The sequence below is a fragment of the Onychostruthus taczanowskii genome, unplaced genomic scaffold (assembly GCF_017590055.1).
Source record: "Onychostruthus taczanowskii isolate IOZ18803 unplaced genomic scaffold, ASM1759005v1 scaffold277, whole genome shotgun sequence".
NCBI classification, from domain to species: domain Eukaryota; kingdom Metazoa; phylum Chordata; class Aves; order Passeriformes; family Passeridae; genus Onychostruthus; species Onychostruthus taczanowskii.
In genome coordinates this window covers 2,447-27,747 of record NW_024500095.1, presented here as the reverse complement: position 1 = coordinate 27,747, position 25,301 = coordinate 2,447, and the positions used below count along the sequence as shown (strand labels likewise).

At 53.4% G+C, this 25,301-nt stretch overlaps 1 protein-coding gene across 1 annotated transcript in view; it reads right to left on the bottom strand.

Annotated features, from left to right (window-relative positions):
- Positions 1 to 21,914, bottom strand: part of LOC121337547 (dystrobrevin beta-like) — a 101,856-nt gene extending 79,942 nt beyond the window's left edge. Inside the window, exons 1-4 of the mRNA XM_041407684.1 lie at positions 21,658 to 21,914; positions 8,571 to 8,658; positions 6,218 to 6,303; positions 2,392 to 2,505 (exon numbers count right to left, since the gene is read on the bottom strand). Coding sequence (XP_041263618.1) covers positions 2,392 to 2,505; positions 6,218 to 6,303; positions 8,571 to 8,658; positions 21,658 to 21,902 — 533 coding nt within the window. The 5' untranslated portion in view covers positions 21,903 to 21,914. The remainder of the gene's footprint in view (positions 1 to 2,391; positions 2,506 to 6,217; positions 6,304 to 8,570; positions 8,659 to 21,657) is intronic.
- Between the last annotated feature and the right edge of the window lie 3,387 nt (positions 21,915 to 25,301).

Here is a 25,301-nt window from a genome sequence, read left to right as displayed (position 1 = left end):
GGGGAGTCAAGGTGTTTGCACTGGGGAGTAAAGGTGTTTGCACTGGGGAGTCAAGGTGTTTGCACTGGGGAGTAAAGGTGTTTGCACTGGGGAGTCAAGGTGTTTGCACCGGGGAGTGAAGGTGTTTGCACCGGGGAGTGAAGGTGTTTGCACCGGGGAGTGAAGGTGTTTGCACCGGGGAGTGAAGGTGTTTGCACCGGGGAGTGAAGGTGTTTGCACCGGGGAGTGAAGGTGTTTGCACCGGGGAGTGAAGGTGTTTGCACCGGGGAGTCAAGGTGTTTGCACAGGGCAGTCAAGGTGTTTGCACTGGGGAGTCAAGGTGTTTGCACTGGGGAGTCAAGGTGTTTTCTCAGGGGAGTGAAGGTGTTTGCACTGGGGAGTCAAGGTGTTTTCTCAGGGGACTCAAGGTGTTTTCTCAGGGGAGTCAAGGTGTTTTCTCAGGGGAGTCAAGGTGTTTTCTCAGGGCACTGAAGGTGTTTTCTCAGCCCAGCCTGGTAGTCTGGTAGCCCTGCTCCACAGCCCGGTAGCCCATCCCGGTATCCCAGTATCCCATCCCGTATACCAGTATCCCAGTATCCCATCCTGGTACCCCAGTATCCCATCCCAGTACCCCGGTATCCCTGTATCCCATCCCGGTATCCCAGTATCTCATCCTGGTAACCCAGCAGCCCATCCCAGTCTCCCATCCCAGTATCCCATCCCGGTACCCTGGTACCCCAGTACTCCAGTATCCCGGTACCCCAGTATCCCATCCCAGTATCCCAGTACCCCAGTATCCCATCCCAGTATCCCATCCCAGTACCCCAGTGCTCTGGTATCCCAGCACCCCAGTATCCCATCCCAATACCCTGGTGCTCCAGTACCCCGGTATCCCATCCCAGTATCCCATCCAGTACCCCAGTACCCTGGTACCCCAGTATCCCATCCCGGTAACCCAGTATCCCATCCCAGTCTCCTATCCCTGTATCCCATCCTGGTATCGCGGTATTCCATCCCAGTACCCCGGTATCCCATCCCGGTACCCCAGTATCCCATCCCGGTACCCCGGTATCCCATCCTAGTACCCTGGTACCCTGATACCCCACCCCGGTACCCCAGTATCCCATCCCGGTACCCCGGTATCCCATCCTAGTACCCTGGTACCCTGATACCCCACCCCGGTACCCCGGTACCCCATCCCGATACCCTGGTAGCCCATCCCGGTAGCCCAGTATCCCAGTATCCCATCCCGGTACCCCACCACGGTACCCCAGTATCCCAGTATCCCATCCACGTACCCTGGTATCCCAATATCCCAGCCCAGTACCCAGTATCCCAGTATCCCATCTTGGTATCCCACCCTGGTACCCCAGTATCCCAGTACCCCACCCCGGTACCCCAGTATCCCAGTACCCCAGCCCAGTACCCCGGTATCCCAGCCCGGTACCCTGGTATCCCAGTACCCCAGTATCCCAGTACCCCACCCCGGTACCCCAGTATCCCAGTACCCCAGTATCCCACCCTGGTACCCCGGTATCCCATTATCCCATCCCGGTACCCCAGTATCCCATCCAGTACCCCAGTATCCCATCCCAGTTCCCCAGTATCTCAGTACCCCAGTATCCCAGTACCCCAGTATCCCAGTACCCTGGTATCCCAGTACCCCGGTATCCCATCCCGGTACCCTGGTATCCCAGTACCCCAGTACCCCAGTACCCCAGTATCCCACCCTGGTACCCTGGTACCCCAGTATCCCATCCCAGTACCCCAGTATCCCAGTACCCCAGTATCCCAGTACCCACCCCCGTACCCCAGTATCCCAGTACCTCACCCGGTACCCCAGTACCGGGTATCCCAGTACCCCGGTACCCCAGTACCCCTCCCCGGTATCCCAGTACCCCAGTACCCCAGTACCCCTCCCCGGTATCCCAGTACCCCAGTATCCCAGTACCACGGTTCCCCGGTACCCCAGTACCCCACCCTGGTTCCCCGGTATCCCACCCCAGTATCCCAGTACCTCACCCCGGTACCCCAGTATCCCAGTACCCCACCTCGGTTCCCTCCCAGTACCCCAGTACCCCAGTACCCCTCCCCGGTATCCCAGTACCCCAGTACCCCAGTACCCCTCCCCGGTATCCCAGTACCCCAGTATCCCAGTACCACGGTTCCCCGGTACCCCAGTACCCCACCCTGGTTCCCCGGTATCCCACCCCAGTATCCCAGTACCTCACCCCGGTACCCCGGTATCCCAGTACCCCGGTACCCCAGTACCCCACCCCGGTTCCCCGGTACCCCGGTTCCCCGGTATCCCAGTACCCCGGTACCCCAGTACCCCATCCCGGTACCCCGGTATCCCAGTACCCCCGTACCCCAGTACCCCACCCCGGTTCCCCGGTTCCCCGGTGCCGTTACCGCAGCAGGCGCAGCTCAGCCAGCAGCGTGGGGTTCTGCTGCGCCTTCTCGGGCGTGGGCTGCGAGGCCTGCTCGTGCTCCAGCCGCAGGCGCTGGATCTCCTGCAGGATCTCCCTGCGGCACGGGAAAGGACAGCTCAGCCGGGCCACAACGCCGGCTTTCGGCAAACAGCGCGCGGAACGGTGTACGTGACGTGCCAGAAAGTTGTGCTGTACCAATTTTCTTAAATACAGCTCTGGGTTATAACACAACGTGAAAATAGAAACTATGCTGTGGAAGATGCTGTCTTAAAGAGAGGAGTGAGGCACTCTCACTGAGACAGCACACCTGAATCCTTCAAAGAAAAAGAATTTATTGCTCCCTCATCAGAAGAAAACGAACTTCTTCCCACCTCGCTCAGCCCTGGAGAGGCCATCAGGATTCAGAGGAAGAAGCTGACACTGACCAGACAGAATCCTGTGTTTGAATGGAATTCGTGCATCATGTGTGAGGTGTATGAACATGCAACAGGCTGTTGCTTTTAAGGGTTAATCCTCTGTTAATGGGGGTCCTTTTTCGGGCTTATTTTGCCCAGAAAGAGGTACCTGGACTGTCCGTAACTCTTTGTTTTGATTGTCTCCTATTGTCCTAAATCCCAATTATCCAAATTATTATTACTCTAATGATATTACTAATTTTATTACTATTAAACATTTAAAATTTTAAAAACAAGTGCTTGGCATTTCTCACACCTGACTTCTGGGGCTCAGGCTGGGCTCTCTCAGGGGGCTCCCCTGTCCTGGGAGACCCTCCTGGAGCAGGTTTGTGTCAGCAAAGAGAGACACGCTGCATGTTTTCAGTCTTCAGGTTCTTGTTTATTGTTATCTTATCTAAAGTTTTGCACGCTGCCCACACCGGGCTCAGCACCACAAAAGCGGCCAACAATCTCCTGTTACGAGGTCTTTTAAGATAAACTATCCAATTAAGAACGGATTATTTTCCCTTGTAACCCAAAGAGCTGCCATGTGGACTTTTCTGCCCAATTACAAAATGCCACCCAAACCCACGGAATGACAGGATCACAGAATAGTGAGGCTGGAAGAGACCTCTGAGATCATGGAGTGCAGTGAGGAAGAAGGAGGAAGGAGCACGAAGCAGAAACCCAGGACAACTCCCTGTGCCCTGCATCTTGCTTCCATCCACAACCCACCAACAATCCCTACATTTCTCACCAAGTGATACACCTACACTGCTCTCTGTAATCTATTTCACACTTTTGTGGATTCCAGTCTGCCTTGGAGTCTAGGAAACTTTCTCCATGAACGAGGGTCAGAGTCAGTGCTGCCCTGGGAGTCAGGGCAGCCCAGAGCAGACAGAAATATTCCCGGTGCTCCGGGTTTCCACAGGTCATTTACAGACACACATTAATTAAACACTGGCTTTTCACAGACGTCCACATGGATTCACGTGTGGTGTTAAAGCCATTAAGATAGGGTTTTTATTCCTGCTGGTAATTAAGTGAAATGGCTGATGGTGTAGGGATAAAGTGTTCCTAAAATCACGGGATATTCGGGGGAGTTGGAAAGAATAGGGAGATGTTAGGGAGGTCTAGGGAGATGTTAGGGAGATCTAGGGAGATGTTAGGGAGGTCTAGGGAGATGTTAGGGAGATCTAGGGAGATCTAGGGAGATCTAGGGAGATCTAGGGAGATCTAGGGAGATCTAGGGAGATCTAGGGAGATCTAGGGAGATCTAGGGAGATCTAGGGAGATCTAGGGAGATCTAGGGAGATCTAGGGAGGTCCAGGGAGGTGTTAGGGAGGCCTAAGTTAATAACAGAGCTCTGGGCACTGAAGGCTTAGGAGCAGGTCTTGCATTGAAAACACAACGTGAACATGAATGCACACACGTGAACACGCAGGAATGCGAGTGCGTGTGGAATGTGCACTGAACCAGCAAGCACAAAGGGAGGTGTGCTGGCAGTGCCTGGGCAGAACTGCTGCCATGTGCTTGTGGGTGCTGGGACTGCTCAGAAAATGGTGAAGGGAGTGACTCTGAGCTCTGTGTGTGCTGCCGGGGCGAGAGCTGCTGGCACCTTGCCGTGAGCGAGGGACGAGGCTGAGGCTGGGACACAACCAGCTCGGGGGGTCCCCCAGCAGCCCTGTCCTGCTGGGGCTCTGTGCCCGACCCCCGGCTGGCACTGCCAGCCCCTGCTCTGAGGGCCTGCTCCCTGCTGTCCTTCCCTGAAGTGTCACTGTCCCACAGGAGGCTGCAGGTGCTCCTCACACCCTGAATGCTCCTGAACGTCCTGCAGTTCCTGGAATGCCAGCCCAGCCCCGGGGCTCTGCTCCTGATGGAGCCCTGGCACAGCCTGGTGTGGGCACGGGTGTGGGCACAGCCTGGACAGGGATGTGGGCACAGCCTGGCATGGGCACGGGTGTGGGCACAGCCTGGCATGGGCACGGGTGTGGGCACAGCCTGGACAGGGATGTGGGCACAGCCAGGACAGGAGGGTGGGCACAGCCTGGCGAGGGCAGGGGTGGGGGCACAGCTCCAGGCCAGGACAGGATGTGGGCACAGCCCTGCAGGGCCTGGACCATCCCTCACTGCCCAAGGATGGCATCCCCCCTGCAATGCCTCTCCAGCCCCTGACAGAAAAGGCTCAGAGATCTCCTGATAGAGGAGGACAGAGGCTCCAGCTCCAGCCCCAGGAGGCTGAGGAGCAGCTCTGGCACAGCCAGGGCCCTTCCCCTGCAGGGCAGCAGCAGGGCTGGAACCCTCCCAAGAGCAGAGTCACCTCTTGCTGCACAACTGCTCTGCTGGCAGCACTGCAGCAGCACTGAGACCTCCCTGAGCCAGGAGCCCAGGAACCATCCCAAAGCCCTGCCAGGGCTCCTGCTGCAGCACTGAGCCTGCAGCGGGGCCAGGACTGAGCTGCTCCTGCTCCAAAGGGCCCTGGAGCTGCCTTGTCCCACTGCTGAGGGTGCCCGGGCACAGGGCTGGGCACGGGGCACCCCAGGTACCAGCAGAGCCTGGGGGGCTCCACAGGAGAGCCTCTGGAGCAACAAAAATCCTCTGGCTGGCTTTGGAAGGGATCTCAGAGCCCATCCAGTGTCCCCTGACACCTCCCACTGTCCCAGGGTGCTCCAGCCCCAGTGTCCAGCCTGGCCTCGGGCACTGCCAGGGATGCAGGGGCAGCCCCAGCTGTGCCAGGGCCTGCCCACCCTGCCAGGGAACAATTCCCAATTCCCAATCTCCCATCCAGCCCTGCCCTCTGGCACTGGGAGCCATTCCCTGGCTCCTGTCCCTCCATCCTTGTCCCCAGTCCCTCTGCAGCTCTCCTGGAGCCCCTCCAGGCCCTGCCAGGGGCTCTGAGCTCTCCCTGGATCCTTCTCCTCTCCAGGTGAGCCCCCCCAGCTCTCCCAGCCTGGCTCCAGCCCTGCAGCAGCTCTGGGGTCTCCTCTGGGCTCTCCCAGCAGCTCCAGGTCCTTGTGCTGTTGGAATCCCCAGGGCTGGGGCAGCTCTGCAGGTGGGCTCTCAGCTGGGCACAGGGACAGAATCCCCCTGCCCTGCTGGGGGAGCAGCCCAGGATGGGGGTTTGGGGGTTTCAGGGGTTTCTGGGGTGAGATCCCAGCTCTGAGGTTTGCTGGATGTGCTCAGTGATGGAGAAGGTGATTTTAAGAAGATTAGAGAAGATCACCCACCCTGGGGAGCAGGGGCAGGGCAGCCCCTCCCCACGGCTAATTAACTGATGTTAATGACTAACTAATGAGTTAATGAGGCAGCTACACCCGAGAGCAGCAGGGAAGCAGTGTGGGTGATGTGCCAGGGGGGCAGCAGGGGCTGTACCTGTTCTTGTTCTCCAGCTCTGCTATCAGCTGCCTCTGCTGCTTGTTGGCATCGAAGCTGAAGGGCAGATCTGCAGGAGGACGGGGCTGGGGAGAGAGCAGAGAGAACCTCAGGAAGGGCAGGAAACAGAGGTCACAGGGAATCAGAGATCACAGAATCACAGGGAATCAGACAGAGAGATCACAGGGAATCAGACACAGAAATCACAGGGAATCAGACACAGAAATCACAGAGATCACAGGGAAGCAGACACAAAGATCACAGAAATCACAGGGAACACAGTCACAGAAATCACAGAGATCACAGGGAATCAGTCACAGAAATCACTGAAATCACAGGGAACACAGACACAGAAATCACAGAATCACAGAAATCACACCATCACACCAGTCCCACCAGCCCTCCCTGCATGCAGGGGCTGCTGCCAGCCCCACAGCTCCCTGTGCCAGGGCCTGCCCACCCTGCCAGGGAACAATTCCTCATTCCCCACAGATGTGTCCCACTGTCCCCATGCACATGTCCCACTGTCCCCACAGATGTGTCCCACTGTCCCCATGCACATGTCCCACTGTCCCCATGCACATGTCACGCTGTCCCCATGCACATGTCACGCTGTCCCCATGCACATGTCACCCTGTCCCCCATGCACATGTCACGCTGTCCCCATGCACATGTCCCACTGTCCCCATGCACATGTCACGCTGTCCCCATGCACATTTCACGCTGTCCCCATGCACATGTCCCACTGTCCCCATGCACATGTCACGCTGTCCCCATGCACATTTCATGCTGTCCCCATGCACATGTCCCACTGTCCCCATGCACATGTCACGCTGTCCCCATGCACATGTCATCCTGTCCCCATGCACATGTCACCCTGTCCCCATGCACATGTCATCCTGTCCCCATGCACATGTCACCCTGTCCCCATGCACATGTCACGCTGTCCCCACAGATGTGTCACCCTGTCCCCATGCACATGTCCCACTGTCCCCATGCACATGTCACGCTGTCCCCATGCACATGTCCCACTGTCCCCATGCACATGTCACGCTGTCCCCATGCACATGTCACGCTGTCCCCAGGGCTGTCACCCGTCCCAGAGCTCAGCAGGACTGTCCCCGTGACAATCCCCCCACCAGGCTGCCGTGGCCAGGACAGGAGCTGGGAGCAGGAGGAGCTGCCAGGATCCCAAGCCCTTGGAGCTCGGGCTCCCCCAGCCTGTGACAAATCCTCCTGTCCCAGCTGATTCCCTGGTTTTTCCGGGCTGGGAGCGAGTGCTGGGGCCATGACCAGCTCCAGGCTGCCAGACCCGAGCCCTGCCTGCACAGAACCCCCCATTATTCCCTTTTCCCTCCCTCCTCTGCCCCAGCAGCCCCTGGCACTGCTCCAGCATCTCTTTGGGATGGGATTGGGAACAGGGATTTCCCTCAGGCTTGAGGAGCCTCAGCAAACTCCAGGTGCTGCTCCTGGACACCCAGAGAACGCCTCCACTCCAGGCCCTGCCGTGGCCACACAAGGGTTTGAGGTGATTTCTGGGTTTTTAACAACCAGGTCCCCTCAGAAACAATCCAGTTTTCATAACACTTTGTCTGTACCAGAAGAAGTCAGGCCGTGACTAAGAGCTCTTCCAGCACCTTCCAGCGTGACAGTGACTCAGCCCTTGCTGTCTCAACAGCCTGGGTTTTACAGGAATACGTGGAAATTTCCTCCTTTCCCACCTCAACCTGAAACCTGGCACTGTGCCCTTGATATTTCCACGTTCCTGGTGAGTGGAGTGACTGTGGAGGGCCAGCCCTGGGCAGAGGGAGGGGAAGTGACACATGCAGATGTCCCAGCATGGGTTGAAGGGTTTCACAGAGATCTGCCCACGTCCCTCTGCCCGGGGGGAACTCAGAAGGTGGGAGATGCTCCTGCTCTCCTTCCCTGTGGGTAAAGCAGCCAAGACAGGGCTCCCAGGCTGCAGAAATTCCCTGGAATGTCAGCAAACCCCGGCTGTGCTCCTGTAGCCATTCCGTGTCACAGCAGGGCTGATTTTTACTGACTGGAGAGATTTATCCTTTATCCTCCCCTGCCAGCAGCTGCAAGCACAAGCCCACCTTTCCCTCTCCCAGGCTGCTTCCCTCTGGAACAAATCCACCCCCAGCACTCGGCCAGGATTTGTTTTCCTCACGTTTCTCTCTCTGCAGCCTGAGCAGCGCCCATCTCCCCTCTCCCCCCTGCCCTGGCCTCGTTGCCAGCAGAAATTTGGGATTTCGGGCAGCTTTGGGAGCCCAGCCCCCCGAGGTGTCCCCCAGCCCCCCGTGGTGTCCCCGGAGCCCCCCGGTGTCCCCCAGCCCCCCGGGGCACTCACAGCACTGCCGGCCTCGGCGGCCAAGCGCGCGGCGTAGCGGGCGATGAGCCGGTGCTCCTCGTCCAGGCGGCCAGGGCTGTCCAGGGCACTGCAAAACAGCACGGGGTGAGACAGGGAATTGTAAAACCTGACCAGAGTGAGCCCAGGGAACTGAGAAACCTGACCAGAGTGAGCCCAGGGCTGTCCAGGGCACTGCAAAACAGCACGGGGTGAGACAGGGAATTGTAAAACCTGACCAGAGTGAGCCCAGGGAATTGTAAAACCTGACCAGAGCCAGCCCAGGGAACTGAAAAACCTGACCAGAGCCAGCCCAGGGAACTGAGAAACAACACAGGGTGAGCCCAGGGAATTGTAAAACCTGACCAGAGCCAGCCCAGGGCACTGCAAAACCTGACCAGAGTGAGTGCAGGGAACTGAAAAACCTGACCAGAGTGAGCCCAGGGAATTGTAAAACCTGACCAGAGTGAGCCCAGGGAACTGAAAAACCTGACCAGAGTGAGCCCAGGGAATTGTAAAACCTGACCAGAGCCAGCCCAGGGAACTGAAAAACCTGACCAGAGTGAGCCAAACCAAACCAGGGTGAGCCCAGGACTGTCCAGGGCACTGAAAAACAGCACAGGGTGAGCCCAGGGAGTTGTAAAACCTGACCAGAGTGAGCCCAGGGCACTGAAAAACCTGACCAGAGTGAGACAGGGCTGTCCAAGGCACTGCAAAACAACCCGGGCTGAGACAGGGCACTGCAAAACCTGACCAGAGCCAGCCCAGGGCACTGCAAAATAACCCAGAGCTAGCCCCAGGCTGCCAGGACACCTCCAAAGCAAGCCAGAGCCAGCCCAGAGGTGCCCAGGACACTCCAAAAGCAGCTCAGAGGTGCCCAGGACACCCCAAAAGCAGCTCAGAGGTGCCCAGGGTTCCAGGAGGGTGTGCAGGGCACAGGGACAGCGAGGGCAGAGGGAAGAGCCCCTGGAATTCTCCTCACAATTCCCTTTCCATTCCTTCCAGACCTCCTTCCCTGCAGCTTTTTCTCAGGATTCACAGGCTCCAGTGGGATGTAGGAGAATAATTTGGTTTGGGCCCAGGTTTAATTAAAACCAGCCTGGCTTACAGCCAGGACAGGGGCTCACTTCGCTCCTCAGCTCCAGGGCTGACACACCTGAGTTAACTTTCTTTTCCTTGGGCCAGGTCTCATAAGCTCTCAAAAGAAATATAACACACCCAAGGAGAGCTCAGCTATTACTCTGGGGACATAAAATAAGCAGGATGGCTTCTGCTGCAGTGTTAGAAACAAAAGAGGTTTAACAAAAGGCAAAATAACAAACAGAGCTCTGCTCCTGGTAAAAAACACCTCACAAAAGCACTTTGGCTCTTTTGTTCTTTTCTACCTGATGGCTCAGGTGGGACTTTTTGGCTTCTATCTAATAAGATGTTCTCTAGTTTTTGGTGAAATCCCCGAGGTCCTGTGAGGTGGCTTTTCATCTAATCCTTGAGAGAAACTTCTGGGCTTCTTTCCTTATTTTGGGGACACAGGCTAGATGTGCCACTGTGTCATGAGGGAGCTGGCAGCACCCTGGCACAGAGGGAAATGTCCCTGCCAGGGCTGGGCCAGGAGCCCCGGCTGGAACGGTGCCCAAACCCATCCCAAAACCACCTGGAACGGGACAGAGCCCCGAGTGACACGGGGGACAGGAGAGGGGACAGCGCCTGGGTCTGCCCGGGTCCAACAGGTCAGCACCCGCCTGCTAATCACCTGTGTTTACTGTTAATTACTGCTAATTAGCAGCAATTAACACTGCTAATCGGAGCGCTCCCTGGGTCCTGCCCCTGTCCAGGTGAGCCCCCCCAGCTCTGCCAGGAGCAAAGGGGGAGACAAACCCAGAGCTGGGAGGGAGGAGGATGCAGGGAGAGAGCCCAGGGGGTCCCAGCAGCAGGGGAGGGAGGGGGCTCACACTGAACCCCTGAGATAAAATCACCTTGCGAGGTGATCTGTCCTTCCTGGCAGTGCTGAGCTCCCTGCAGGGGGGTGAGAGGGCTCACACAGGACCCCCTGAGCTACAAACACCATTTCAGGTGATCTGTCCTTCCTGGCAGTGCTGAGCTCCCTGCAGGGGGGTGAGAGGGCTCACACAGGACCCCCTGAGCTACAAACACCATTTCAGGTGATCTGTCCTTCCTGGCAGTGCTGAGCTCCCTGCAGGGGGGTGAGAGGGCTCACACAGGACCCCCTGAGCTACAAACACCATTTCAGGTGATCTGTCCTTCCTGGCAGTGCTGAGCTCTTTGAAAAGGAGGGAGGGGGCTCACACTGAACCCCTGAGATAAAAACACCTTTCCAGGTGATCTGTCCTTCCTGGCAGTGCTGAGCTCCCTGCAGGGGTGTGAGAGGGCTCACACAGAACCCCCTGAGCTACAAACACCATTTCAGGTGATCTGTCCTTCCTGGCAGTGCTGAGCTCCTTGAAAAGGAGGGAGGGGGCTCACACTGAACCCCTGAGCTAAAATCACCTTTCCAGGTGATCTGTCCTTCCTGGCAGTGCTGAGCTCCCTGCAGGGGGGTGAGAGGGCTCACACAGAACCCCCTGAGCTACAAACACCATTTCAGGTGATCTGCCCTTCCTGGCAGTGCTGAGCTCCTTGAAAAGGAGGGAGGGGGCTCACACTGAACCCCTGAGCTAAAATCACCTTTCCAGGTGATCTGTCCTTCCTGGCAGTGCTGAGCTCCCTGCAGGGGGGTGAGAGGGCTCACACAGAACCCCCTGAGCTACAAACACCATTTCAGGTGATCTGCCCTTCCTGGCAGTGCTGAGCTCCTTGAAAAGAAGGGAGGGGGCTCACACAGAACCCCTGAGTTAAAAACACCTTCCTGGCAGTGCTGTGCTCTTTGAAGGGGTCTGGAGAGGGCTCCCACACAATCCCTGGAGCTAAAAACACCTTTCCAGGTGATCTGTCCTTCCTGGCAGTGCTGTGCTCCCTGCAGGGATGTGGACAGGGCTCACACACAATTCCCTGAGCTACAAACACCTTTCCAGGTGATGTGGCCCCTCCTGGCAGTGCTGTGCTCCTTGAAAAGGAGGGAGGGGGCTCACACTGAACCCCCTGAGTTACAAACATCATTCTGGGGGATTCTGGCAGTGCTGTGCTCTTTGTAGGGGTCTGGAGAGGGCTCACACACAATTCCCTGAGCTACAAACACCTTTCCAGGTGATCTGTCCTTCCTGGCAGTGCTGAGCTCCTTGAAAAGGAGGGAGGGGGCTCACAATGAACCCCCTGAGATAAAAACATCATTTCAGGTGATCTGTCCTTCCTGGCAGTGCTGTGCTCTTTGTAGGGGTGTGGAGAGGGCTCCCACACAATCCCTTGAGCTAAAAACACCTTTCCAGGTGATGTGGCCCCTCCTGGCAGTGCTGAGCTCCTTGCAGAGCAGGGACAGGGCTCACACACAATCCCTTGAGCTAAAAACATCATTCTGGGGGCTGGCACAGGGATGGCACAGGGATGGCACAGGGCTGGCACAAGCTGGCGCAGGGCTGGCACAGGCTGGCATGGGGCTGGCAGAGGCTAGCACAGGCTGGCACGGGGCTGGCACAGGCTGGCATGGACTGGCACAGACTGGCACGGGACTGGCACAGGGCTGGCACGGGCTGGCACAGGGGTGGGCATGGCAGGGTCCAGCAGCTGCCCTGGGGCCACCTGGGATGGGGACAGTGACACTGAGGGGACAGCAGGGCCCCGGGGGGCTGGGGGTCTCGGGGACAGCGTGGGGACAGGCTGTGCCCTCCTGGCAGCAGTGCCAGCCCAGCAGGAGCAGCCAGGGCAGGGCAGGGAATCAAATGTGAAATCTGAGATGAAATCTGAAATTAAATATGAGGGCTCACACACAATTCCCTGAGCTACAAACACCTTTCCAGGTGATGTGGCCCCTCCTGGCAGTGCTGTGCTCCTTGAAAAGGAGGGAGGGGGCTCACACTGAACCCCTGAGATAAAAACACCTTTCCAGGTGATCTGTCCCTCCTGGCAGTGCTGAGCTCTTTGAAAAGGAGGGAGGGGGCTCACACTGAACCCCGTGAGCTACAAACATCATTCTGGGGGATTCTGGCAGTGCTGTGCTCTTTGTAGGGGTGTGGAGAGGGCTCCCACACAATCCCTTGAGCTAAAAACACCTTTCCAGGTGATGTGGCCCCTCCTGGCAGTGCTGAGCTCCTTGCAGAGCAGGGACAGGGCTCACACACAATCCCTTGAGCTAAAAACATCATTCTGGGTGATCTGTCCCTCCTGGCAGTGCTGTGCTCTTTGTAGGGGTATGGAGAAGGTTCACACAAAACACCCTGAGCTAAAAACACCATTTCAGGTGATCTGGCCCTTCTGACAAGGCTGAGCTCCTTGAAAAGGAGAGAAAGGGCTCACAATGAACCCCCCGAGATAAAAAAACATTTCAGGTGATCTGGCAGCGCTGTGCTCCCTGCAGAGCCTGGCCCTGAGCTCTACCAGCCACCCTGGGGCTGGCACAGGCTGGCACAGGCTGGCATGGGGCTGGCACAGGGATGGCACAGGCTGGCACAGACTGGCACAGGACTGGCACGGGGCTGGCACGGGGCTGGCACAGGGCTGGCACAGGCTGGCATGGGGCTGGCACAGGGCTGGCACGGGGCTGGCACAAGCTGGCACAGGCTGGCACGGGGCTGGCACAAGCTGGCATGGGGCTGGCACAGGGCTGGCACGGGGTGGGAGGGCACAGGCTGGCATGGGGCTGGCACAGGGCTGGCACGGGGCTGGCACAAGCTGGCACGGGACTGGCACGGGCTGGCACGGAACTGGCACAGGCTGGCACGGGACTGGCACAGGCTGGCACGGGGCTGGCACAGGGATGGCACAGGGATGGCACAGGGCTGGCACAAGCTGGCGCAGGGCTGGCACAGGCTGGCATGGGGCTGGCAGAGGCTAGCACAGGCTGGCACGGGGCTGGCACAGGCTGGCATGGACTGGCACAGACTGGCACGGGACTGGCACAGGGCTGGCACGGGCTGGCACAGGGGTGGGCATGGCAGGGTCCAGCAGCTGCCCTGGGGCCACCTGGGATGGGGACAGTGACACTGAGGGGACAGCAGGGCCCCGGGGGGCTGGGGGTCTCGGGGACAGCGTGGGGACAGGCTGTGCCCTCCTGGCAGCAGTGCCAGCCCAGCAGGAGCAGCCAGGGCAGGGCAGGGAATCAAATGTGAAATCTGAGATGAAATCTGAAATTAAATATGAAATAAATCTGAAATGCAATATGAGATAAATCTGAAATAAATCTGAAATGAAATCTGAAATAAATCTGAAATGAATCTGAAATGGAATCTGAAATAAATCTGAAATGGAATATGAAATAAATCTGAAATAAATATGAAATAAATCTGAAATGGAATATGAAATAAATCTGAAATGAATCTGAAATGAAATCTGAAATAAATCTGAAATGGAATATGAAATAAATCTGAAATAAATATGAAATAAATCTGAAATGGAATATGAAATAAATCTGAAATGAATCTGAAATGAAATCTGAAATAAATCTGAAATGGAATATGAAATAAATCTGAAATAAATATGAAATAAATCTGAAATGGAATATGAAATAAATCTGAAATGAATCTGAAATGAAATCTGAAATAAATCTGAAATGGAATATGAAATAAATCTGAAATAAATATGAAATAAATCTGAAATGGAATATGAAATAAATCTGAAATGAATCTGAAATGAAATCTGAAATGAAATCTGAAATAAATCTGAAATAAATCTGAAATAAATCGGAAATGGGCTGGGCTGGGGTGGGACTGGCACTGCAGAGAGGGGGGAGACGTGTGCCAGCCTGGGGCCCTGTGCCAGCCCAGAGGGGACAGGGGACACACGGCCTGGGCAGGGCAGGGCACAGCCGGGGAGGCAGGGGCCACTCGGGGAATGGGGACACTCAGGGGACACTCAGGGGACATTTAGGGGGCACTCAGGGGGCACTCAGGGACACTCAGGGGATGGGGACACTCAGGGGACACCCAGGGGACACTCAGGGACACTCAGCCCCTGTGCTCCTGGCTGGATGGAGGCTCTGCTGGGAGCAGCTCCTGCAGGGCAGGGTGGGGAGAGCTGGGACTGCCCTGCTGGGAAACCCCACAGAAACCCCACAGAAACCCTATAGAGATCCTATAGAAATACTATAGAAACCTCACAGAAACCCCACAGAAACCCTATAGAAATCCCACAGAAACCCTATAGAGATCCTATAGAAACCCCACAGAAACCCTATAGAGATCCTATAGAAACCCTACAGAAACCCCACAGAAACCCTATAGAAATCCTATAGAAATACTATAGAAACCCCACAGAAACCCTGTAGAGATCCTATAGAAATCTCACAGAAACCTCACAGAAACCCTATAGAAACCCCACAGAAACCCCACAAAAATCATCCCACAAAACCCCCACAGAAATCCCACAGAAATCCCAGAGAAATCCTACAGAAATCCTGCAGAAACCCCAAAGAAACCCTACAGAAATACTACACAAACCCTACAAAAACCCTACAAAACCCCCACAGAAATCCTACAGAAATCCATGGAAATCCCAGAGAAATCCTATAGAAACCCCACAGAAACCCCACAAAAATCATCCCACAAAACCCCCACAGAAATCCCACAGAAATCCCAGAGAAATCCCATAGAAATCCTACAGAAATCCTACAGAAACCCCACAGAAATACTACAAAAACCCTAAAAATCCCCCACAGAAATCCCACAGAAATCCGTGGAAACCCCAGAGAAATCTTACAAAAACCCCACAGAAACCCCACAAAAATCACCACAAAAGGACAATTCAAAGCTTGATGCTCACTATAGATTAAAATCTAACAGGTCCAGATAACCAAGACACCTCCTGGCTGCTTGGTCCCCAGCCCAGCAACTGCAGCTTGACTTAGGGAAGGAATGTGAGATGCAGGCACTCAGTACAAAGGAATTGTGATTTAGACCTCACACACAGAGATTTAGAATATCCACATTGGTACAGCCATGGAAAAGCCGAATTTTTCTCCTTCTCCCTGTCTATCAGGGAATTATGATAAAGTCTCAGTTAATTTCTTATTTATTCCTTATCTGCCAAATGTTTGACTCAGACTCCTTGGCTTTTACTGCAGTCCCTGGGACTTCCAGAGTCTGTCCTGTCTGAACCCATGGCTGGTCAGTGTCCAAACGCTGATCCAGTGTGGCTAGGGGCAAAAGCCATTTCTACCAAAGCAGACAGCAAAAAGTTCCAAGTCTTCTGCCAAGCAAAATAGCTCTAAACACAGTCCCTGCTGAGGAAATCAGAGGTTCAAAGGAAAGGCATCGCTGATTCCCACAGCTTTTGGGATTTTTGCACAGCACAGAATTGATGCCTTACCTCCATTGCAGTTCTTGTACTTCTTGCTCTGGCCATGCAGGACCAATGCAAACACCACCAGCAGGATGAGGATGAGGCTTGAGAGAGCCATCACCAGCAGAAACCACCACTCCTCATAGAAAGGGGCTTCTGTTTGTGCTGAAAGAGCAAAAAACAAATAACAGTTCCTCTTTATGCCCCTTTAAAATTTTCTCTTGATCCCCATAGGGAATGATGATTGGTGCTCAGGAGAGGGGGGGTTCAGACTCTGGAGGGCCTTGCTGATCCTTCTAAGATGGCAGAGAACAGGAGCATTTCACAGCTCCAAGCCAGAATCCCAGGATGGTTTGGGTTGGAAGGGACCTTAAAGCTCATCCAGTGCCACCCCCTGCCATGGCAGGGACACCTTCCACTATCCCACGTTGCTCCAATCCCTGTCCAGCCTGGCCTTGGACACTTCCAGGGATCCAGGGGCAGCCACAGCTTCTCTACAACCAGTTCCATCTCTACAAGCACCTTTCATACCCCTGGAGCAGCTCCAGAAGCCCTTAGCTAAGAAGTTATCACCAGGAGAAGAGAGGCAGCTATGGAAATCCCAGAGAAATCTTACAGAAACCCCACAAAAATCATCCCACAAAACCGCCACAGAAATCCCATAGAAATCCCAGAGAAACCTCGCAGAAACCCCACAGAAACCCCATAGAAATCCTACAGAAATACTGCAGAAACCCCACAGAAATCTCATAGAAATCCTACAGAAACCCCACAGAAACCCTACAGAAATACTACAAAAACCCTACAAAACCCCCACAGAAATCCTACAGAAATTCATGGAAATCCCAGAGAAATCTTACAGAAACCCCACAAAAATCATCCCACAAAACCGCCACAGAAATCCCATAGAAATCCCAGAGAAACCTCGCAGAAACCCCACAGAAACCCCATAGAAATCCTACAGAAATACTGCAGAAACCCCACAGAAATCTCATAGAAATCCTACAGAAATACTACAAAAACCCTACAAAACCCCCACAGAAATCCCTGGAAACCCCAGAGAAATCTTACAAAAACCCCAGAGAAACGCCACAAAAATCATCCCACAAAACCCCCACAGAAATCCCACAGAAACCTCGCAGAAACCCCACAGAAACCCCATAGAAATCCTACAGAAATACTGCAGAAACCCCACAGAAATCTCATAGAAATCCTACAGAAACCCCACAGAAACCCTACAGAAATACTACAAAAACCCTACAAAACCCCCACAGAAATCCCTGGAAACCCCAGAGAAATCTTACAAAAACCCCAGAGAAACGCCACAAAAATCATCCCACAAAACCCCCACAGAAATCCCACAGAAATCCCAGAGAAATCCTACAGAAATCCTGCAGAAACCCCACAGAAACCCCACAGAAATACTACAAAAACCCTACAAAACCCCCACAGAAATCCCACAGAAATCCATGGAAACCCCAGAGAAATCCTACAAAAACCCCACAGAAACCCCACAAAAATCATCCCACAAAAACCCCCACAGAAATCCCAGAGAAATCCCAGAGAAATCCCATAGAAATCCTACAGAAACCCCACAAAAATCATCCCACAAAACCCCCACAGAAATCCCAGAGAAATCCCAGAGAAATCCCATAGAAATCCTACAGAAATCCTACAGAAACCCCACAGAAACCCCACAAAAATCATCCCACAAAAACCCCACAGAAATCCCACAGAAACCCCACAAAAACCCCACAGAAATCCCATAGAAATCCTACAGAAACCCCACTGGCACTGGCTCTGTTTCAAGTCCCTTCCCCACTACAACAATAAAAACACTTCACAGGAACAAAGTTCCCCAAAAAAAAAAAAATTACAAAAAAATTATTTTCCAAAAATAAAATTTTCCAAAAATTAAAAAAATTAATCTCCATAGCCTTAAGAAAAAAATCCTCCTCTCCCTAAATAAACTCAAAACCCTATTTTGAAAATAGTGAACTAATTAAAAATGTAAAGCTTTGCATTGTCAGTAAAAAGTTATAAAGAGGAAAAGTGTTCTAAATTATTTGGTTTAATTCTTGCTATTTTTTAGTATCGTTTAATAAAATTCCTTTCTTAAAATAAAATATATTTTTAAAAGTTTTAATCCTGCTTTACCTTTCTCCTAAAAACTGAAGACATCAGTAATGAACCAACAACTCCTGCCACACTCTTTGGTGCATGAACCAAAAAATCTTAAAATTAAATTGTAAAAAATTGAAATTTAAAAAATCTTTAAATTGAAAAAATTTAAATTTAAAAAAATCTTAAAATTAAATTGAAAAAATTGAAATTTAAAAAAATCTTAAAATTAAATTGAAAAAATTGAAATTTAAAAAAATCTTAAAATTAAATTGAAAAAATTGAAATTTAAAAAAGTCTTAAAATTAAATTTTAAAAAATTAAATTTAAAAAATCCTAAAATTAAATTTAAAAAAATTAAATAAAAAAATCTTAACATTAAATTGGAAAAAAATGAAATTAAAAAAAAAATCTTAAAATTAAATTGAAAAAATTGAAATTTAAAAAAAAAAATCTTAAAATTAAATTGAAAAAATTTAAATATAAAAAAATCTGAAATCAACAAAGCAAAACCACGACACTGCTCCAGGGCAGAGGGAGCCCTGGGGTGTGCCAGGGGCACCTGGGGTGGCACTCACAGCCCTGGGGTGACACTGGGACCCTGGGTGGCACTGGAACACTTCAGGTGGCACTCACAGCCCTGGTGGCACAGGGACCCTGGGGTGGCACTCACAGCCCTGGGGTGGCACTGGGAGCTCTGGGTGACACTGGGACACCTGGGGTGGCACTCAGAGCCCTGGGGTGGCACTCAGAGCCCTGGGGTGGCACTGGGAGCCCTGGGTGGCACTCACAGCCCTGGGTGGCATTGGGACACCTGGGGTGGCACTCAGAGCCCTGGGGTGGCACTGAGACCCTGGGGTGGCACTGGGAGCCCTAGGGTGGCACTCACAGCCCTGGGTGGCATTGGGAGCTCTGGGTGGCACTGGGAGCCCTGGGGTGGCACTCACAGCCCTGGGGTGGCAATGGGACCCTGGGGTGGCACTCACAGCCCTGGGGTGGCACTGGGACACCTGGGGTGGTGACAGGGGGGCAGGCTCAGTGCCAGGCTGGGCTCCCCCACCCCGGGCACCCCTGCCAGGGCAGGGACCCCGGGTTTGGGACAGGCAGCACCCGAGGGACCCCCTAAGTGTCCCCAGGGCTCAGGGACAGAGGCAAGGGAGCGTGGCACTGCCCAGGGGACATGGGGGAAGGATCTGGGTTCTGCAGGGGGAGGAGAGACCCCGGGGGCCCTGGGGAAGGAAAAATGGGAATTTGTGTCTGAAAGAACCAGCAGGGACAGAAATCCTGCACAGACACAGCCAGGAACAGAAATCCCAGTCACAGACACAGCCAGGAACAGAAATCCCAGTCACAGACACAGCCAGGAACAGAAATCCCAGTCACAGACACAGCCAGGAACAGAAATCCCAGTCACAGACACAGCCAGGAACAGAAATCCCAGTCACAGACACAGCCAGGAACAGAAATCCCAGTCACAGACACAGCCAGGAACAGAAATCCCAGTCACAGACACAGCCAGGAACAGAAATCCCAGTCACAGACACAGCCAGGAACAGAAATCCCAGTCACAGACACAGCCAGGAACAGAAATCCCAGTCACAGACACAGCCAGGAACAGAAATCCCAGTCACAGACACAGCCAGGAACAGAAATCCCGCACAAGGAGCAGCTCCAGATTATGGGAATGGATTGTTCCAATCAGGAATGGGGTTTGGGACAGGCAGAGATTCTGGAAATGTTCTGTGTGAGATATTGTGGGATTCTACAAATGTTCTATATTCTGGGAGTCTGGAAATATTCTCTATTCTATATTCTGGGATCCTGTAAATTTTCTGTATTCTGGTATTCTTTAAATGGTCTGTGTGAGATATTCTGGGATTCTGTAAATGTTCTCTATTCTATATTCTGTAAAGATTCTTTGTTCTATATTCTGGCATTCTGTAAATATTCTCTATTCTGGGATTCTGTAAATATTCTGTATTCTGGCATTCTGTAAATGTTCTGTATTCTGGCATTCTGTAAATGTTCTGTATTCTATATTCTGGCTTTCTGTAAATATTATATATTCTGGGATTCTGTAAATGTTCTGTATTCTGTATTCTGTAAATATTCTGTATTCTGGGATTCTGTAAATGTTCTGTATGATATATTCTGTAAATATTCTGTATTCTGTAAATATTCTGTATTCTGGGATTCTGTAAATATTCTGTGTTCTAGATTCTGGGATACTGTAAATATTCTGTATTGTTGGATTCTGTAAATATTCTGTATTCTGGCATTCTGTAAATGTCCTGTATTCTGTAATCTGTAAATATTTTATATTTTGGGATACTGTAAATATTCTGTATTCTGGCATTCTGTAAATATTCTGTGTTCTAGATTCTGGGATACTGTAAATATTCTGTATTGTTGGATTCTGTAAATGTTCTGTATGATATATTCTGGCATTCTGTAAATGTTCTGCTCTATATTCTGTAAATATTCTGTATTCTGGCATTCTGTAAATATTCTGTATTTTATATTCTGGCATTCTCTAAATGTTCCATATTCTGGGATTCTGTAAATGTTCTGTATTCTATATTCTGTAAATATTCTGTATTCTGGCACTCTGTAAATGTTCTGCATTCTGTGATTCTGTGAATGTTCAGAGCTGAGGCTGCAGGAGCAGGTGAGGGTGGAGGGGCTGCCAGAGCTGCTGCAGGGCAGAGCCAGGATGGGCAGGAGGAGGAGGAGGAGGAGGAAGGGCAGGGATGAGCTCCAGGACAGAGCTGGGCTGGGCAAAACTCCGGGGGAAATTTGGGGAAAAAGATGAGATTCCAGCAGGGAGAAATCTGGGGAAAAAGATGAGATTCCAGCAGGGAGAAATTTGGGGAAAAAGATGAGATTCCAGCAGGGGAAATTTGGGGGGAGATTCCAGCAGGGGGAATTTGGGGTGAGAGATTCCAGCAGGGGAATTTGGGGTGAGATATTCCAGCAGGGGAAATTTGATGTGAGATTCCAGCAGAGGAATTTGGGGTGAGAGATTCCAGCAGGGGAATTTGGGGAGAGATTCCAGCAGGGGGAAATCTGGGGTGAGATTCTGGCAGGGGGAAATTCGGATGAGATTCCAGCAGGGGGAATTTGATGTGAGATTCTAGCAGGGGGAAATTCGGATGAGATTCCAGCAGGGGGAATTTGATGTGAGATTCTAGCAGGGGGCATTTGGGGTGAGACATTCCAGCAGGGGGAAATTTTGGGGAAAATTAGGTTTGAGATGAGATTCCAGCAGGGGAATTTGGGGAGATAGATTCCAGCAGGGGGAATTTGATGTGAGATTCTAGCAGGGGGAAATTCGGATGAGATTCCAGCAGGGGGAATTTGATGTGAGATTCTAGCAGGGGGCATTTGGGGTGAGACATTCCAGCAGGGGGAAATTTTGGGGAAAATTAGGTTTGAGATGAGATTCCAGCAGGGGAATTTGGGGAGAGGTGAAGGAACAACCCCATCTGTGATCAGAGAGGGTCTGTGAGAGAGGGGCTCCCTGTGCCAGGCTGGGTGCCACCCAGGGCCACCCGCAGGTCCCCCGTGTCCCCGGGCTGGCACTGACCGTGCCCCGCTCCGCAGGCGGCTGGCAAAGGTGGCAATCAGGGCGTGCTCCTCCGGGCAGGGCTCGGGGCTGCTGCTGGGCTGGCACCTGGCGGGCAGGGAGAGCAGAGAACACAGAAACACCGTCAGGGCTGCGGGAATGGGGGCTGCAGGCGCGGGGGCAGGACGCTGCTGGGGCCCCAGCTCCGGGAGGGGACACTGGGGACAGCCGGGCACTGCCCTGGGGGGCTGGGAGTGCCCATCCATGGAGTGCCCATCCTTGGAGTGCCTATCCATGGAGTGCCCATCCTTGGAGTGCCTATCCATGGAGTGCCCATCCTTGGAGTGCCTATCCATGGAGTGCCCATCCTTGGAGTGCCTATCCATGGAGTGCCCATCCTTGGAGTGCCTATCCATGGAGTGCCCATCCTTGGAGTGCCTATCCATGGAGTGCCCATCCTTGGAGTGCCTATCCATGGAGTGCCCATCCTTGGAGTGCCTATCCATGGAGTGCCCATCCTTGGAGTGCCTATCCATGGAGTGCCCATCCTTGGAGTGCCTATCCATGGAGTGCCCATCCTTGGAGTGCCTATCCATGGAGTGCCCATCCTTGGAGTGCCTATCCATGGAGTGCCCATCCTTGGAGTGCCTATCCATGGAGTGCCCATCCTTGGAGTGCCTATCCATGGAGTGCCCATCCTTGGAGTGCCTATCCATGGAGTGCCCATCCTTGGAGTGCCTATCCATGGAGTGCCCATCCTTGGAGTGCCTATCCATGGAGTGCCCATCCTTGGAGTGCCTATCCATGGAGTGCCCATCCTTGGAGTGCCTATCCATGGAGTGCCCATCCTTGGAGTGCCTATCCATGGAGTGCCCATCCTTGGAGTGCCTATCCATGGAGTGCCCATCCTTGGAGTGCCTATCCATGGAGTGCCCATCCTTGGAGTGCCTATCCATGGAGTGCCCATCCTTGGAGTGCCTATCCATGGAGTGCCCATCCTTGGAGTGCCTATCCATGGAGTGCCCATCCTTGGAGTGCCTATCCATGGAGTGCCCATCCTTGGAGTGCCTATCCATGGAGTGCCCATCCTTGGAGTGCCTATCCATGGAGTGCCCATCCTTGGAGTGCCTATCCATGGAGTGCCCATCCTTGGAGTGCCTATCCATGGAGTGCCCATCCTTGGAGTGCCTATCCATGGAGTGCCCATCCTTGGAGTGCCTATCCATGGAGTGCCCATCCTTGGAGTGCCTATCCATGGAGTGCCCATCCTTGGAGTGCCTATCCATGGAGTGCCCATCCTTGGAGTGCCTATCCATGGAGTGCCCATCCTTGGAGTGCCTATCCATGGAGTGCCCATCCTTGGAGTGCCTATCCATGGAGTGCCCATCCTTGGAGTGCCTATCCATGGAGTGCCCATCCTTGGAGTGCCTATCCATGGAGTGCCCATCCTTGGAGTGCCTATCCATGGAGTGCCCATCCTTGGAGTGCCTATCCATGGAGTGCCCATCCTTGGAGTGCCTATCCATGGAGTGCCCATCCTTGGAGTGCCTATCCATGGAGTGCCCATCCTTGGAGTGCCTATCCATGGAGTGCCCATCCTTGGAGTGCCTATCCATGGAGTGCCCATCCTTGGAGTGCCTATCCATGGAGTGCCCATCCTTGGAGTGCCTATCCATGGAGTGCCCATCCTTGGAGTGCCTATCCATGGAGTGCCCATCCTTGGAGTGCCTATCCATGGAGTGCCCATCCTTGGAGTGCCTATCCATGGAGTGCCCATCCTTGGAGTGCCTATCCATGGAGTGCCCATCCTTGGAGTGCCTATCCATGGAGTGCCCATCCTTGGAGTGCCTATCCATGGAGTGCCCATCCTTGGAGTGCCTATCCATGGAGTGCCCATCCTTGGAGTGCCTATCCATGGAGTGCCCATCCTTGGAGTGCCTATCCATGGAGTGCCCATCCTTGGAGTGCCTATCCATGGAGTGCCCATCCTTGGAGTGCCTATCCATGGAGTGCCCATCCTTGGAGTGCCTATCCATGGAGTGCCCATCCTTGGAGTGCCTATCCATGGAGTGCCCATCCTTGGAGTGCCTATCCATGGAGTGCCCATCCTTGGAGTGCCTATCCATGGAGTGCCCATCCTTGGAGTGCCTATCCATGGAGTGCCCATCCTTGGAGTGCCTATCCATGGAGTGCCCATCCTTGGAGTGCCTATCCATGGAGTGCCCATCCTTGGAGTGCCTATCCATGGAGTGCCCATCCTTGGAGTGCCTATCCATGGAGTGCCCATCCTTGGAGTGCCTATCCATGGAGTGCCCATCCTTGGAGTGCCTATCCATGGAGTGCCCATCCTTGGAGTGCCCATCCTTGGAGTGCCCATCCCTGGAGTGCCCATCCCTGCAGGTGGCCAGGCAACTCCTGGATGTGGCCAGGGAACTCCTGGATGTGGCACTGGGCTGGGGACATGGTGGGGACTGGGCACAGCTGGACTGGGTGACCTTGGAGAGCTTTCCCAGCCTCAGGGATTCCGGGAATGTTCCCGGAATTCCCAGCAGGATCTTTAGGGAAGAGCACAGCTGGGCTCTGGAGAATCCAACCCCAGCAGCATTCCCTGTTCCCAGAATCCAGAGCCATTTGGGCTGGAAAATCCCTCCCAGAGCATCGAGTCCTCAGGGATTCCGGGATTCTGGGAATGTTCCCGGAATTCCCAGCAGGATCTTTAGGGAAGAGCACGGCTGGGCTCTGGAGAATCCAGCCCCAGCAGCATTCCCTGTTCCCAGAATCCAGAGCCATTTGGGATGGAAAATCCCTCCCAGAGCATTGAGTCCTCAGGGATTCTGGGATTCTGGGAATGTTCCTGGAATTCCCAGCAAGATCTTTAGGGAAGAGCACGGCTGGGCTCTGGAGAATCCAGCCCCAGCAGCATTCCCTGTTCCCAGAATCCAGAGCCATTTGGGCTGGAAAATCCCTCCCAGAGCATCGAGTCCTCAGGGATTCCGGGATTCTGGGAATGTTCCCGGAATTCCCAGCAGGATCTTTAGGGAAGAGCACGGCTGGGCTCTGGAGAATCCAGCCCCAGCAGCATTCCCTGTTCCCAGAATCCAGAGCCATTTGGGCTGGAAAATCCCTCCCAGCCCATCCAGCCCAGCTGTGCCCGATGCCAACCCTGTCCCCAGCCCAGGGCACTCAGTGCCACGTCCAGGTGACACCTGCAGGGATGGGCACTCCAAACCTCCTTTCCAAGGCCGGACAAATCTTCCAATGAACAACCCAACCCTTTTTGTGGGCAAACAGCCCCAAAAACCCCCAAACCACAGCCAAAGCAGGAGGGAAGAGAAAAGGAGACTCGGGGGTGCCCTCATCACTCTGCACAGCTCCTGAAAGGTGGCTGTGCTCAGCTGGGGCTGGGCTCCTTCTCCAGGCACTGACAGAACCAGAGCACACAGCCTTGAGCTGCACCAAGGGAAATTCAGGCTGGATAGCAGGAAAAAGGTTTTTCCAGAAAGGTGATAAAGTTCTGGAATTTCTGTGATTGAGTGTTTGATTGTGAGTGATTGCGAGATTGATTCAGTGATTGTGCGTGACTTTGTGTGATTCTGACCTGGGGATTGTGTGAATTCTGTGATTGTGTGACTCTGTGATTCAGTGATTCTGATTGTGTGTGGTTC